At 61.7% G+C, this 13,381-nt stretch overlaps 1 protein-coding gene across 14 annotated transcripts in view; it reads right to left on the bottom strand.

Moving 5' to 3' along the window:
• ABLIM2 (actin binding LIM protein family member 2) overlaps positions 1–13,381 on the bottom strand; it is a 110,096-nt gene that overhangs the window by 20,679 nt on the left and 76,036 nt on the right. For all 14 annotated transcript variants that reach the window (XM_066385492.1, XM_066385494.1, XM_066385489.1 and 11 more), the window contains exons 7-10: positions 11,840–11,927; positions 7,992–8,050; positions 2,116–2,193; positions 994–1,140 (exon numbers count right to left, since the gene is read on the bottom strand). In XM_066385492.1, coding sequence (XP_066241589.1) covers positions 994–1,140; positions 2,116–2,193; positions 7,992–8,050; positions 11,840–11,927 — 372 coding nt within the window. The remainder of the gene's footprint in view (positions 1–993; positions 1,141–2,115; positions 2,194–7,991; positions 8,051–11,839; positions 11,928–13,381) is intronic.

The raw sequence follows: 13,381 nt of genomic DNA, 5'->3' as shown, positions 1-13,381 counted from the left end.
GGAACCCCAGCCTCGCTTCCCAAGAGGCCCTTGGCTGGACACTCAAACAGGTGGCGGCGGGGACATGTGTGGTGGGCCTGTGCTCTCCGCGGCCACCCACCCGCGAGCGGCACACACACGCTCAGACCGACGGCCGGCAGAGCTCCCGTCACACGGAAACCTCAAAACCACCACAAGAAAGTCGGAAACCAACAGCGCCGGCACCACGTGGAAGAGGCAGCTGCTCCGAGACGTCACCAGCAGAGGACGCTGCCCACAGGGACGCCGCCCACAGGGACGCCGCCCACAGGGACGCCGCCCACAGGGACACTGCCCACAGGGATGCTGCAGGGACGCTGCCCACAGGGACGCTGCCCACAGGGACGCCGCCCACAGGGACGCCGCCCACAGGGACGCTGCTCACAGGGACACTGCCCACAGGGACGCTGCCCATAGGGACGCCGCCCACAGGGACGCCGCCCACAGGGACGCCGCCCACAGGGACACCACAGGGACGCTGCTCACAGGGACACCGCCCACAGGGACGCCACCCACAGGGACGCCGCCCACAGGGACGCCGCCCACAGGGACGCCGCCCACAGGGACGTCACGGGTCCCCCAGCTTGAGGAAGTCATGGGCCCGAGGACCAGGCCATCATGGCTGGTGGGGGTGGAAGCAAGGCCCGGAATGTTCTGGACGCAGGAGAACTGTCATTTCATACATCATGGAAACCCTCCCAAGCTGCAGAGATGAAGGGTCTCCCGGTCCCTGTCACCTCCCTAAACGCCAGCACGCTTCCTGCTCTCCGCCCCACGCGAGGGGCTTTCCAACGCCGTGCCCGGCGTGCCACGTGTAGCCTGCCCGGCCGTGTCTGGGGCAGGGGCCCTGGGGACACGCACAGCTCGCCGCAGGGCAGCAGAGAAGGCCCAGCGTCACGAGCGCCGCGGGGACAGCGTGAGGGGACAGCGCTGGGGACACGCCGCGCTGGGGGACGCACCGCGCTGGGGACGCACCTCGCTGCAGCTCTGCCGGTCCCCCGCCGAGTGGCTGACGTAGGGCGCGTAGGAGATCATGTCCGGGCGGTCGATGTTGTAGATGGCCTTGCTCTTGGGGAGAGCAGCCAGGTCTCTGTAGTCGAGAATCTCGTCGCCCAGCTTGGCCTGCCAGGGGAGAGCAGAGGGGTGCAGTGAGGCCCGCGTGCCGGGGGGCGCAGCCCTGGGGGTGCCGAGCTCAGCCCAGACCCCCTGCGGGCAGACCTGGACCGGGGGCGGGAGGCCTCACGATCATGTGGGCCTGGGTCCCTGTGCCTACGAAGTGGGAGAGAAGGCCCACAGGATGGATGGCCCACAAGACGGCTCTGGGGGCCAAAGAGGTGCAGCCTGGGTGTGCCTGACATGGGCCCAGAGGACCGTGACACTCAGTCCGTGGCCTTAAAGTACATACATCTCTGTGTGCATACAAATACATACACATACACAAACACAAATGTATGCATACACATGTACACACGGACATAGGCACATGCATCTATGCACACATGAAATACATGGACACGTGCACACACACAAACACACACCCACGTGGAATGCAAGTAGGTAGTATAACTACAAATGCACCGATATGTGTGCACATGCACACACATACACACGTGTACTCATACACACATGTACACAGACACACACATTCTCCTGAACAAAAACGGGATACACAACATATATTATCCTTAGCACACCATCCTAGGAACGCGTGAGGAACACCGTCCACAACACGCACAGGTCTGCGTGGTATTCACTAGGCCTGCCCGGCCGGCCCCGTGTGGGCCCCAGCGGGTTTGTTCAGGCCAGCCCTGGAGCCTGGCCGTGCGGACGATGTCACTCACACCCTTGTCAGCGGCAGCTGCCAGCACTGCTTTGTGCCCTTGTCACTACATGACTGGGGCGTGGCTGGGTCAAGCTTTGTCCACGTGGCAGGAAGGCTCCGGGTTAGCCTCCGGGTCAGCCTCCGGGAGTCAGCATCCATCCCTGAGGCAGGGAAGGCAGCGCGGACACTGGGCGAGGGCACCCCAGCCTCCGGGGCTCGCTCAGCCGTGACCCCAGACCCCAACCTCTCCCCACTGTCGGAAGAATCCAGCTTACATAAATCACGCGGCTGGGAGACCCGGAGGTGCTGGACGCAGGCATGGAAATGATGCTCTCCGAGGACATCCTGGTCTCCTGGGAGAGGAGGAGACGGGGAGACGGGAAACAGAACATGTCAGCGTGAGGACCCTCCAGAGGTCACTGTCACTGTCACAGTCACGCGACAACAAGAGGCCAGCTCACAGACAGTTTTTCCATTGGCAGGTTGGAAGAATTCTTAAAATAAACAGGCAGGCTTGGACGGATAACTGGAAACGAATCGGACAGACATGCGGGTGACGTGGGCTATGTTAGATTCAGGGAGTACTGACATGCTGGGGCTGCCAAGAGTGTACAAGGTTCCTGTGATGCTGAGAACAAAGAGTTCAGCAACATCCTGCATTGAGTCAGAGACCCTTATCAGAAGTTTATGTTTGAAATTCTCCACTGAGCAATACCCCCCCGTAACTGCGCACGACCTCCCTAGCCAATAGCTAACAGCCACATCAGCTTCTGTATGATGGTTGCTCATCCTAGATAGCCATCCTATAAAAAGGAGCCATTTTAGAAGCTCGTGGCTGCAGTGCCCCAGTCTCTTCGGAGGCGTGGGTTGCCTGCAGTCCCTGCGCAGGTTTGGGGGGCTGCAGTGTTCCCCTGTGTGGGTTACCTGCAGTTCCTGCGCAGGTTTGGGGGGCTGCAGTGCTCCCTTGCATGGGTTGCCTGCAGTCCCTGTGCAGGTCTGCAATAAAACTTATAAAATTCACTTTGTGTCTGCTGTGGCCTGTCTCCTGCAATGTAACAGGCTACAGCAAAGCAGGGACGCTCTCCGTGCCGACGGTCGGCAAGCTTTCCTGGTGCCGAAATGGTCTGTTCTCTGGAGGACAAGAGCGAGCAGCCTGACCAGGCGGTGACGCAGTGAATAGACGTTGGACTGGGATGTGGAGGACCCAGGTTAGAAACCCTGAGGTCACCAGCTTGAGCGCGGGCTCATCTGGTTTGAGCAAAGCTCACCAGCTTGGACCCAAGGTCACTGGCTCGAGCAAGGGGTCACTCAGTCTGCTGTAGCCCCTCACCCCCTGTCAAGGCACATGTGAAAAAGCAGTCAATGAACAACTAAGGTGCCGCAGCGAAGAATTGATGCTTCTCATCTCTCTCCCTTCCTACCTGTCCCTATCTGTCCCTCTCTCTGTCTCTGTCACACACACAAAAGAAGAGTGAGCAGCGGGGTTCCAAAGGGTTCTGAGTCCCAGAGGCAGACACTGTCTCGGACCCAGAATCGTGCTGCTCAGAGAAGTTATTTTCCACGCAGATTCCGGGCTGTGTGGCGGCTCAACCCACCAGCCGGGCTCTGCTGTCGGACCTCGGGACGGTCTCGTGACCTAAAGCCCCGTCTCTAGGCCGAGTCCGCTCCTGCCCCTCCACGCCCCTCAGACAGCCACCCCACGCCTTCCTCAGCGCCAGCAGCCCAGGCACAACCCTGCACTTGATCCTGCACCCGGACACGCCTCAAACATAGCCACCCTCCTGAGGCCACCGCGGCCACTCTCACCGCTGAGCCCTCGGGCGTGGCCCGGGGCCTCTCTGTGGTCCTCACGCGTAGAATCCGCCCCTTGAGTGCCCGCTGCTTTTTGGAAGCAGTCCGCCTGCCCCCCTCCCCGACCACACCTCCTGCTTCCCCGAGGTGACGGCTGCCCTGGCCGTCTACCTCCTCCCTGACCCTTCTCCTTCTCTGGCCCCCACCCCAAGCATGCCCCTGTGTCCATCCCCAGCTGCAGGGCACGACCCGGCATCTCCACCCACCTGGGCCCAGCCCTGCCCCTGCCTGGACCACCCCCATCTCGCTTCCCCACGCTCCCGGTCTAAATGGAACCCATCTCCGTGAAGGGGCTCCCAGCCAGGAACTCGAACCCCCTCTCCCCACACACAGCACCTGCCACCTCCCCTCTTGTCTCCTAAGCAGGCCCCCCTGCACCCCCGCCACGCTGTCCACTCAGTGGTCCACGCCCACGGTACTGCCAGCGCCCGGCAGGGGTCCCGTTTCAGGCTGAACGGCGTCCCTCAAACCCCTAGGTGGAAGTCTGGCCTCCCAGTACCCCAGAACATGACTGGATTTGGAGATAAGACCTAATTAGGTTAAAATGGGCTTTTAGGGCGGGTCCTGATCCGACATGTCCAGAGTCCTGATTAGAAGAGATGAGGACACAGACAGACACAGAGGGACAACCGTGTGAGGACACGAGGGGACGGCCAAGGAGCGAGGCCTCAGGAGGAGCCAGCGGGGCCGACGCCTGGACCTCGGACTTCCAGCCTCCAGGACTGAGAGGACTGGACCTCTGCCGTTGAAGCCCCCAGTCTGGGGTGCTGCCATGGCGGCCCCAGGACATTAGCACAGGCTGTGGAGCCGTCCTCTCCCCGGTGGAGGAGTCCCAGCTCCGCCTACACTCAGCACGACAGCGGCGAGGCCGGGACAGCAGCAGGACCAGATGGCAGGCACACAGCCCTGTAAGGCACAGGGGTGGCACCGGGCACACCTGAGTGCAGACCTGCTTCTGCATCCAGAGGGAGAGAGGAGTCAGAGGGCCCGATGCCGCCCCCAGAGGCTGCGGTCTCCCCACGGAGCTCAGCCCGAACCCACAGCGCAGTGCCCAGCCTCTGGCCACTCCCGAGGTCAGACATAACCCCACGTGCTGTTCAGCAAGGGGACGGTGTCCCCAGAGGCAGGGAACACGGGCCTGTCCCCTCGCCGCCCTGTGGGAGCCCAGGCCACTGGCCACAGATGATGTGCATGTGCGTTTCACACACTAGAAGGAACCCTTTGGGTCTCAGCTTCCTTCCCTGCGCAGTGGACAGGCCTCCCTGCAGCTCTGTCCTGGGGGTTCAGAGAGATGGCCTGTGAGGAGCTAGGCTCGGACGGGCCTCCCCGCAGCTCTGTTCTGGGGGTTCAGAGAGATGGCCTGTGAGGAGCTAGGGGGTCTCAGCTTCCTTCCCCGCAGCTCTGTCCTGGGGGTTCAGAGAGACGGCCTGTGAGGAGCTAGGCTGGGAGACCACCTCACTTCCATTTCAGGGCAGGGCGGGCCCACGACAGGAAGCCCCCAAACGAACACTGGGGGGTTGGAGAGAAAGTCCCCCCAGCTGGCTGCAGCAGCGGTGGCCAAGGTGCTGTCCCCATGCCCCCAGAGAATATTTCCTGGCACCGGGGTGGGAGGTCGGGGCGCACGGGTCACGTGGGCACTGCCGTGACCAGGGTGCTCGGGCCGAGCGCGCGGCCACCGGGGTCTGTTTGCTCTACACGTTTAGGGCAGTCCCGAGCCAGCGGCTTCCAGGGCCCGGAGCCCGGTGCCCGGCCTGGGGAAAGGGGGCAGGAGCGGAGCACCTCTCCGGTCACTGAGCCCAGACAGTGAGGGAGCTGAGTGCCGGCTATTCCCACAGGCAGATGCGGGAGACGGGGTCTCCTCTCACTTTCTTCCCTGACCCCAGCTCGCCCAGGGGAGCCTCACAATTAAACCCAACGCCCATTGTGTTCTCAGGCCTGTGTGCACCTGCAGAGTCAGAAAGGGTGGAGAGCTTGCCCCGCCCCGCCCCCACTGCGCAGCCTGGCCCTCCGGAAGCACCGTCAACAACAGTGTCTGGGGCGCCTGGTTCTCCTTAAGGTCACACACAAGTCTCCCTGACACCGTGTGAGGGGACTGACACCTGCTCGTCTCCATGCAAAAGTGAGGCTGAGGTTCAGAGAGGGCGAGTGACTTGCCCAAGGTCACACAGCTGGGCAGAGGCACAGCTGGACCCCGATGGCAGGAAAGGAGCTTGCTCCCAGGGGTCCCTGACACCCCCCCCTGGGCCTGGCACAGAGAGGCACTTGTTAGAAGACTGCTGAGCACACCCCCAAGATGGGCAAGTCAGCTCTCATGTGGATTACCAGGTAACTGGTGCCACCTTGACCTGGGGCCAGTTTCAGAGAGTTAACGAGGCCCACGCCATCTCTGTTGCATTTCTCAGAGGCTGATGGTCCTTTGGAGCCGACCCCACTAAGCTGACCGGGTCTGTCTGGTTCATGGTCATTAACAGGCTCTCTCTTTCTGCTACCAGGCCAGAGTGGCCAGCTGGCTGGAGAACTGTCTCCAAGGGACCCGAGTGCCCAGGGAGAATCATGTAGGCCTGCCCCGTGCACTCACTGCCTGAACCCACCCTGGCTGGCCCGGGCCCCTGAGGTCATGCTCTTTCCTCGGCCAGACAGAAGAGGCTCCGAGGGGCTGGGTGGGGGTGGAACATGGGGAGGGTGACGCGAGGGACAGGCAGGGACAAGAAGGGCATGACCAGGAGGACCCTGTCCCAGGGCAGGGAGGGGCAGGGGACAAGCCCCCCCAGCCCCGGGCCCAGTGCTGGGGGGGCAGCTCTTCTCAGGCAGCAGCCTCTGCCCCACATGTTCCCAAACAGCCCAGGAAGCCCCCCGGGCTGTGCAGCCCCGGGCAGCGGCCCCTTCCTCCTTCAGTGGCCCCTTCCTCCTTCCCTGTCCCTCTTGCATCCAGAGAGCCCTCCTCCCGTTGGGCCAGCAGCCACGGTCATCACCAGCTGGCCTCTAGGCAGGGAGCAGAGGCTGCTCGGAGCTGGGGTCCCTGCAGGCCCAGTGGTCAGCTCAGCCGCCGGGCCCAGAATCCAGGAGCGGTGCCGGTTACATTGACCTGTCCTTGAGAGGGCCTGCCATGGTCCTGGGTCCCCCTTTCCAGCCCCGGTCAGTCTCACCCGTGGACATGCCCATGCATACGTGTGGCCTGGGGACCTCTCGGCACACGAGTGCCTTTGGCACACCTTGGTTTTGCCCTGGTGTTGGGATGGAGGGGTCCACAGACAAAGGTCAGGCTCTGGTCACTTCAGGGTCATGGGATTGTGGCTCTGGGAGGACAGGGACGTTGCCTGGTTCATCTCTGAGGACTGGGCGGCTCAGGGGCAGTTTATAGAGTGAATCGGCCAGTGAGAGGATGACGCCACTCACTGTGACCCTGGCCATGCACGTGACAAGCTGTGACTGCCAGTTCTGTAACTGTGGGAGGCACAGTAACACCCCATGATGCTCACGTCCTAACTCCCAGACCCTGCGACTGTGACCATGTGCGGCCAAAGGGACTTTGCAGACGGCGTTGAGGAGCTTGTTCTGGATTCTCGGGTGACCCCATGTAACCGCAGGGTCCTTAGGAGAGACGGGCAGTGGTCTGAGTGACATGGGGCCCCTCTAGACACCGAGAAGGACGGGAATGGATTCTCCCTGGAGCCTCGGGAGGGCACAGCCCTGGTGGCCGGGTTAAACTCCTGACCGCCAGCCCTGCCAGGTGGTCTGTCTGTGGTTTCTGAGCCTCTGCATCTGAGGTCATCTGTTATAGTGCCACAGGAAACAGTGAAGTCACCAGCTTCCTCCCCCGGCCTCTGCGCCCCTGGAGCTGGGAGGACGGCTGTCAGGTGGCTCTGCCCCCCTTGCCCACACGGCCCGGGCACTGGCTCAGGGACTGGCAGTACTCAGCTGGCAGTGGGTCAGGGCCTGGCGTAGGGAAGGGGGGAGGGAGGAGGAGACGGGTGAGCTGTCCTCATCCCAAATCCCAGTGTCTGTAATTCTAGTGACATTTCTGAGAATTCGGTCTCTACGGTGATGACCGTCTGGGGACCTACTAACTTCGAAGTTGTCCCCAAAGGTATGCAGCCATCAGTATCCACTGAACAAATGAAGAGGTCAGAGGGTCAGGAGGCCCGGAGGCCCTGCCCCTCCTGGCACTGTCCCTCAGAGCTACCTGGACACCCGCTGGCCCCGCGGCCCCTGCCCCGCAGCTGGCCAGCGTCCCCCTCCCTGCACGACCGTCATGCACACGCGGGGAGGCTGCAGCCCAGGAGCAGTGAACTCCACCCACCTTGTTCTTGTCTTCCGTCCTGGCGGCTTGTCGACAGGCTGGGTGCCAGATGGAGGAGCCTGGGGACAGATTCCCAAGAGGGGAGTGGTTAGTGTCACCTCCCCGGGGGGAGCTGGCGGCCCACACGTGGATGTCCGCTCGTCCGCTACCTCTGAGGGGACCCTGGGCGCCTTCTGTGCGGAGTCTGTGCTGCTCCTGGGACCTCCCCCGGGGACACGCAGCCCATTGCGGGACGTGACGTGAACGGGCAAAGCCGCCACTGTCAGTGCTCCCACAGAGGGCGGCCTGCACAGGACAGGGTCCCTCAGAATCCAGGGGGCACCTCGCCCAGCGGGGCGGCCAGATGAGGCTGCTCAGAGAGGGGTTGCTGAGGGCCTTCAGGTTCAAGGGCGGAGGGGAGAGAAGGGGCTGCCGGTGTGACCTGTCCCTGCCCCTCCTTCCTGAGGGGGGGACAGTAGCCCGCCAACCGTGGGAACCACCGGGCTGGCGCTGGGGTGGGAACCGGCCGGGAGGCAGGCAGGGGGACCCTCAGGTGAGGAGGGAGGAGCGGGGCCGAGAACTGGGGGCCGGGCACGAGGCCCCCACCCCAGGCTTGACCCGTCACTGATCCACTTGGCCCCTGAGCCTTCACCTGCCTTGGTTTCCTCACCTGCCAGCTCTGCCTGGCCACCCACATCAATACCTCCACCAAAGTCACCCAGGACCCCGCCCCGTGTGTACAGAGAGGGCCAACAACAGCCCGACTGGGTCAGCAGGAGATTCTAATAAAACTGAGTAGAGCCGCAAGGGGGGCTGTGGGCGGCTGCACACACACACACACACACACACAGACATACACACATATACACACACATACACACACACATACACACATACACATACACACATATACACACATACACACACATACACACATACACACATACACATACACACACATACACACATACACACATACACACACATACACATACACACACACATACATACACACATACACACACGTACACACATACACACACATACACACACATACACACACATACACACATACACACACATACACATACACACACGTACACACACATACACACACATGTACACACATACACACACATACACACACATACACACATACACACACACGTTTTATCAGCACGACAGGCAGCACCCCCTGCACCCCCTGCACTCCCGTCCTTCGGGCCCAGAGCACCTGCGCCCCCTGGGGGCCTCCCTGAACCTCAGCCTGACCCCTCCCCGCTGAGCCCTACTCCCCTCTGTGTCCTCTGCCTGGGGCTGTGTCTGGGTGTCTGCCCCACCAGGGCCATGCCCGCCGTGAAGGTGGGGCCGTGTCTGTCACACTCCTCGGGTCCCCAAACAAGCCGCCCAGGGGCCTGGCACACACTGGGCTTGCACGTGTGTGGAAGGAGGCGATGACACCCCTTTCCCGCTCACAATGCCTTCCGGGTCGTATGAACCAGTGAACGGACAACCCCGATTCCCCCAGCAGAGCTCCGCATCAGCCCAGAGCTCCCAGGAAGACCACGATTTAGGGGAGGGGGCGGCGTGGGGGGAGAGGGGGTGTGTCTAAGTAAAGCACTTATTTAAAACAAATGGTTGACAATGACAATGGGAACAGATATTCCTCGTCAGACACGAAGGAAGCCTAACGAAGTACATGCACATGATATGAAAATTAAAAGCATCTCTCCTCGCCCCCCTGCTGCCTTCAGGACCCACGAGCCCCTTACACGGAGGGGGGACGGTGTTGAGCACACACGGTTCTCGCGATGCCGGCTCTGGGGCGTCCTGAACATTCCCCCGACAAGTAGATACCGCGGGCGTGGCGTGAAGGGCCCTGTGGCGCTCCACCGTGCCGGCCAATGAGAACGCATCCACCTGCCGCCCTCGGCTGGCGCCACAGGGGCGCTGCCGAGTGACCTGGCGCGGGAGCACCGCGCCCACCTGCCACACGCCTCCTGTCCTCAGGGGCCTCCGAGGCTGTGGGCAAGTTTTATGACCCCGATGCGTCAATGACAATTTCCGTTTTCGCCCCGCCAGCCGGCTCAGAGTCCTGTTTCCTAGCGTGCTCGTGACATGGGGCCGTGCCCGCCCTTCTGGTCTCTGTCAGCCCAGTGGGGAAAGAACAGCTCCTCCTCATTATTGTAGTCGGATCATGATGGGAGCCCACCTCCCTGCCCTGTGTTTAGGGGAAGATCGATGGCTGGGAGGTTCCCCGGGGGAGGGGTAACCTCCGGGGGAGAGGTGCCTGTTGCATCATCCCAGAAGGCTGTGGGGCTCGCTGGGACGCCTGCTCTTCAGAGCTTTAGTGCATAAGGGTCACCTGTCACATAAGATGTGCACGGAGCCCCAACATCCAGGTGGACCAGGCACCTCGGGGTGTCCGGGCAGGGTGGGGCAGAGCCCCCAGTGAGGTCCCTGGCCCTGGCCCTACCATGGTCCGTGGCTCGAAGCTCAGACACCTAGAGCTGGTTGGACCCCCTCATCTGACCGACGGGGACATCTGAGGTAGGGAGAGGGGACGATGCTGGCCTCAACGTCCCCCAAAAGTCACAGCAGAACCCGCTTCAGAAAGGGGGCGCCAGCCACAGCCCACAGCCGTGAACGGCACTGTTGTTCCCTGCAGCTGGTCCCCCGTGATGGTGAACCCCTGTCCCCACGCCCCTGTCCCTGCAGCACTGTGCTTGGTGTCAGGAGACCCTGAAAGCGCTATTCACGGCAGGGGCCAGCACCGCAGGCAGGGCCGCCCCACCCCGCAGACAGCCTGGCACTGCTGGTCGGGGCGCAAAGAACCCCTTTCACGGGCTCTGCAGCGGAGACTCAAGAACAAGAGGGGACACTGGGGACGAGGCCGTCCTAGCTGACATCACCCCATGAGGTTCAGGCTCAGAAAGGGAGGCCTGTCTGGCACACAGCCCCAAGACAACGTTGATGATGTCATCAAACAGCCCGTCGGCTGGACAGCTCTCGGCTCCCCGGCCGGCCGGGCCCTGCTCAGCTGCCCCTGGTCACTGGAGACAGAGAGCGCATTGAAGAAACTGCTGAAGAGACCGGTCTCCAGCCCTGGTTCGGCGGCTCAGTGGATAGAGCATAATCCCGGCACTCAGAGGTCACGGGTTCCATCCCCGGTTGGGGCACGTAGGAGAAGCAATCAACAAGCGCACAACTAAGTGGAACTCAGTGAAACGCGTTGATGCTTCTCTCCCTCTCTCGTTACCTTCCCCCCTTTCTTCTCCCCTCCTCTCCTTCTCTTCAAAAAGAGATTGGTCTTGACATCACCCACCTTCCCCAGGGCCTGATGGGGAAGGTCCCAGCAGCAGCATCTGGTCCCTCTCCCCGTCCCCAGGTCCTGTGGGCTCTGCCTCCCACGGTCACCACTGCCCCAGGTCCTGTGGGCTCTGCCTCCCACGGTCACCACTGCCCCAGGTCCTGTGGGCTCTGCCTCCCACGGTCACCACTGCCCCAGGTCCTGTGGGCTCTGCCTCCCACGGTCACCACTGCCCCAGGTCCTGTGGGCTCTGCCTCCCATGGTCACCACTGCCCCAGGTCCTGTGGGCTCTGCCTCCCACGGTCACCACTGCCCCAGGTCCTGTGGGCTCTGCCTCCCACGGTCACCACTGCCCCAGCACAGCACAGCCCGCGGTCCCACTGCGCCCGTTCAGACAGCCTGCTGCAGCCTTGCCCCAGCCCCCTGCTGTGTCCATGCCGGGGCTTCCTAACTCTCCAGAGCCCCCCGGGGACCCCCTGGCTCACACCCAGCTCACAGGACGGGCCCAGGAGATGTCGGCCTCCTGTCCTCGGGGACGGAGCGCGGTTCTGCTCCTTACCTTGGAGATACATCTCCTCGCCTTCCGCGAACATGCAGCCGCACCTCACGCACAGCGCGCACGCCGGGTGGTAGTGCTTCTCCCCCGCCTGTGAGGACAGAGCAGAGCAGAGAGGCCTTTACTGCGGGGGCGCCGCAGGGAGCCCACGCAGCCCGGGTGCCCTGCGAGCCCAGGGCGCTGTGCGTGAGAGCTGGCGCTGCCCGCGGGGACACGTCTGCCAGCGGAGGTTGCCCGGCCACACCGCGGGTGTCACCAGCTCCCGGCTCAGGGCTTGTCGGACAGCCTTCCCCGCAAGGCAGAGGGGCCGGGTCCCACTCCCCTCTGTATTTGGGGAGGACAGGAGGAGGAGAACAGGAGGAGGAGGAGGAGGAGGAGGAGAAACGGGAGGGAGGGCACAAAGCTAACATTATTTCCCCTGGGGTACAGGGAAGGAGGGGAAAAATGATTTCGTAGTTTTCTGATGTATTATGCGGTGCTCGATTTTCTCAATTAGCATTTATTAGCTTTATAATTCTTTTTAAAAACTCCATGAAATTAGATTAGACTGTTAACACTGGAATAGCCTAATTACACTCGCTGGTTTGGCCTGCATTCTACATGGTGCCAAAAAGAAGACAACCTCACATCACCCCAAAATACTGCGTTCGGCATTGCTCTGTAGGGACTGTCGCTCAGCCCAAGGGGGAGGGGAGGGCTGCAGCTTGTTGCTGATGGGGGTGCCGACCCCCACGCTTCACTCCTTCCTGAAACGGGGAGAAGTCTGGTCACCAGCTCCCGACTCTGCAGGCGGAAGCATCACATTCCTGAGTAAGGAAGTAACAGGTGGAACTTCATCACGAGTGTCTCTCATGTTTCTTACCCTTACCCACCCGCGCCTTCGGTGGACACCGGGCCCAAGGTGACCCCTGGCTGTTGGGGGAAGAACCCAGGGCCGGCCTGGAGCAGAAGCCAGGCATGCCAGAGTGGGATCCACCTTTACGGAACTGGCTATAGGAATCTACACTCCTCAAGTCAGGGTGGCTGCCCTTGGGGTGGGGTGCCCGGGGCATCGGGGGCTGGCACGTCCTCTCTTGCTCTGAGTGCCGGTGACGTGGGTGTCCAGTTTGAGAAAATTCATCATCAAGTCGCACGTGCTGGCTTCACGCACGCCTCCGTGGGTGAAACGTGCCCAAAGAGTTCCCCCACGAAACGGATCAGCGACCTAACAGAAGAGCTGAAAGTATAAAACTCTTAGAAGAACACATGGGCGGGGGTGGGGGCACATCCTCAGGACCCCAGGTTCGGCAGCGGGTTCTCGGGCAGGACACCAAAAGCACCAGCAGCAACTAAACTAGTGACTTGAACCTTAGAAAGGACACACTCTTGTGCCACAAAAGGGTCGACCTATAGAAACAGGAGAAAATGTCTGCAAATCCCAGCTCGGATACGGGCTTCGTATCCAGAACACAAAGAAGTCTTACAGCCCAAGAACAAAGTGACAAACAGTCCCAGTTAAAATGAAAAAAAAAAAAAAAAGGGCCAAGGACCGGAACACTTGCAAAG

Source organism: Saccopteryx leptura, chromosome 5, assembly GCF_036850995.1.
Source record: "Saccopteryx leptura isolate mSacLep1 chromosome 5, mSacLep1_pri_phased_curated, whole genome shotgun sequence".
NCBI classification, from domain to species: Eukaryota; Metazoa; Chordata; class Mammalia; order Chiroptera; family Emballonuridae; genus Saccopteryx; species Saccopteryx leptura.
This window is presented reverse-complemented; position numbering and strand designations above follow the sequence as displayed.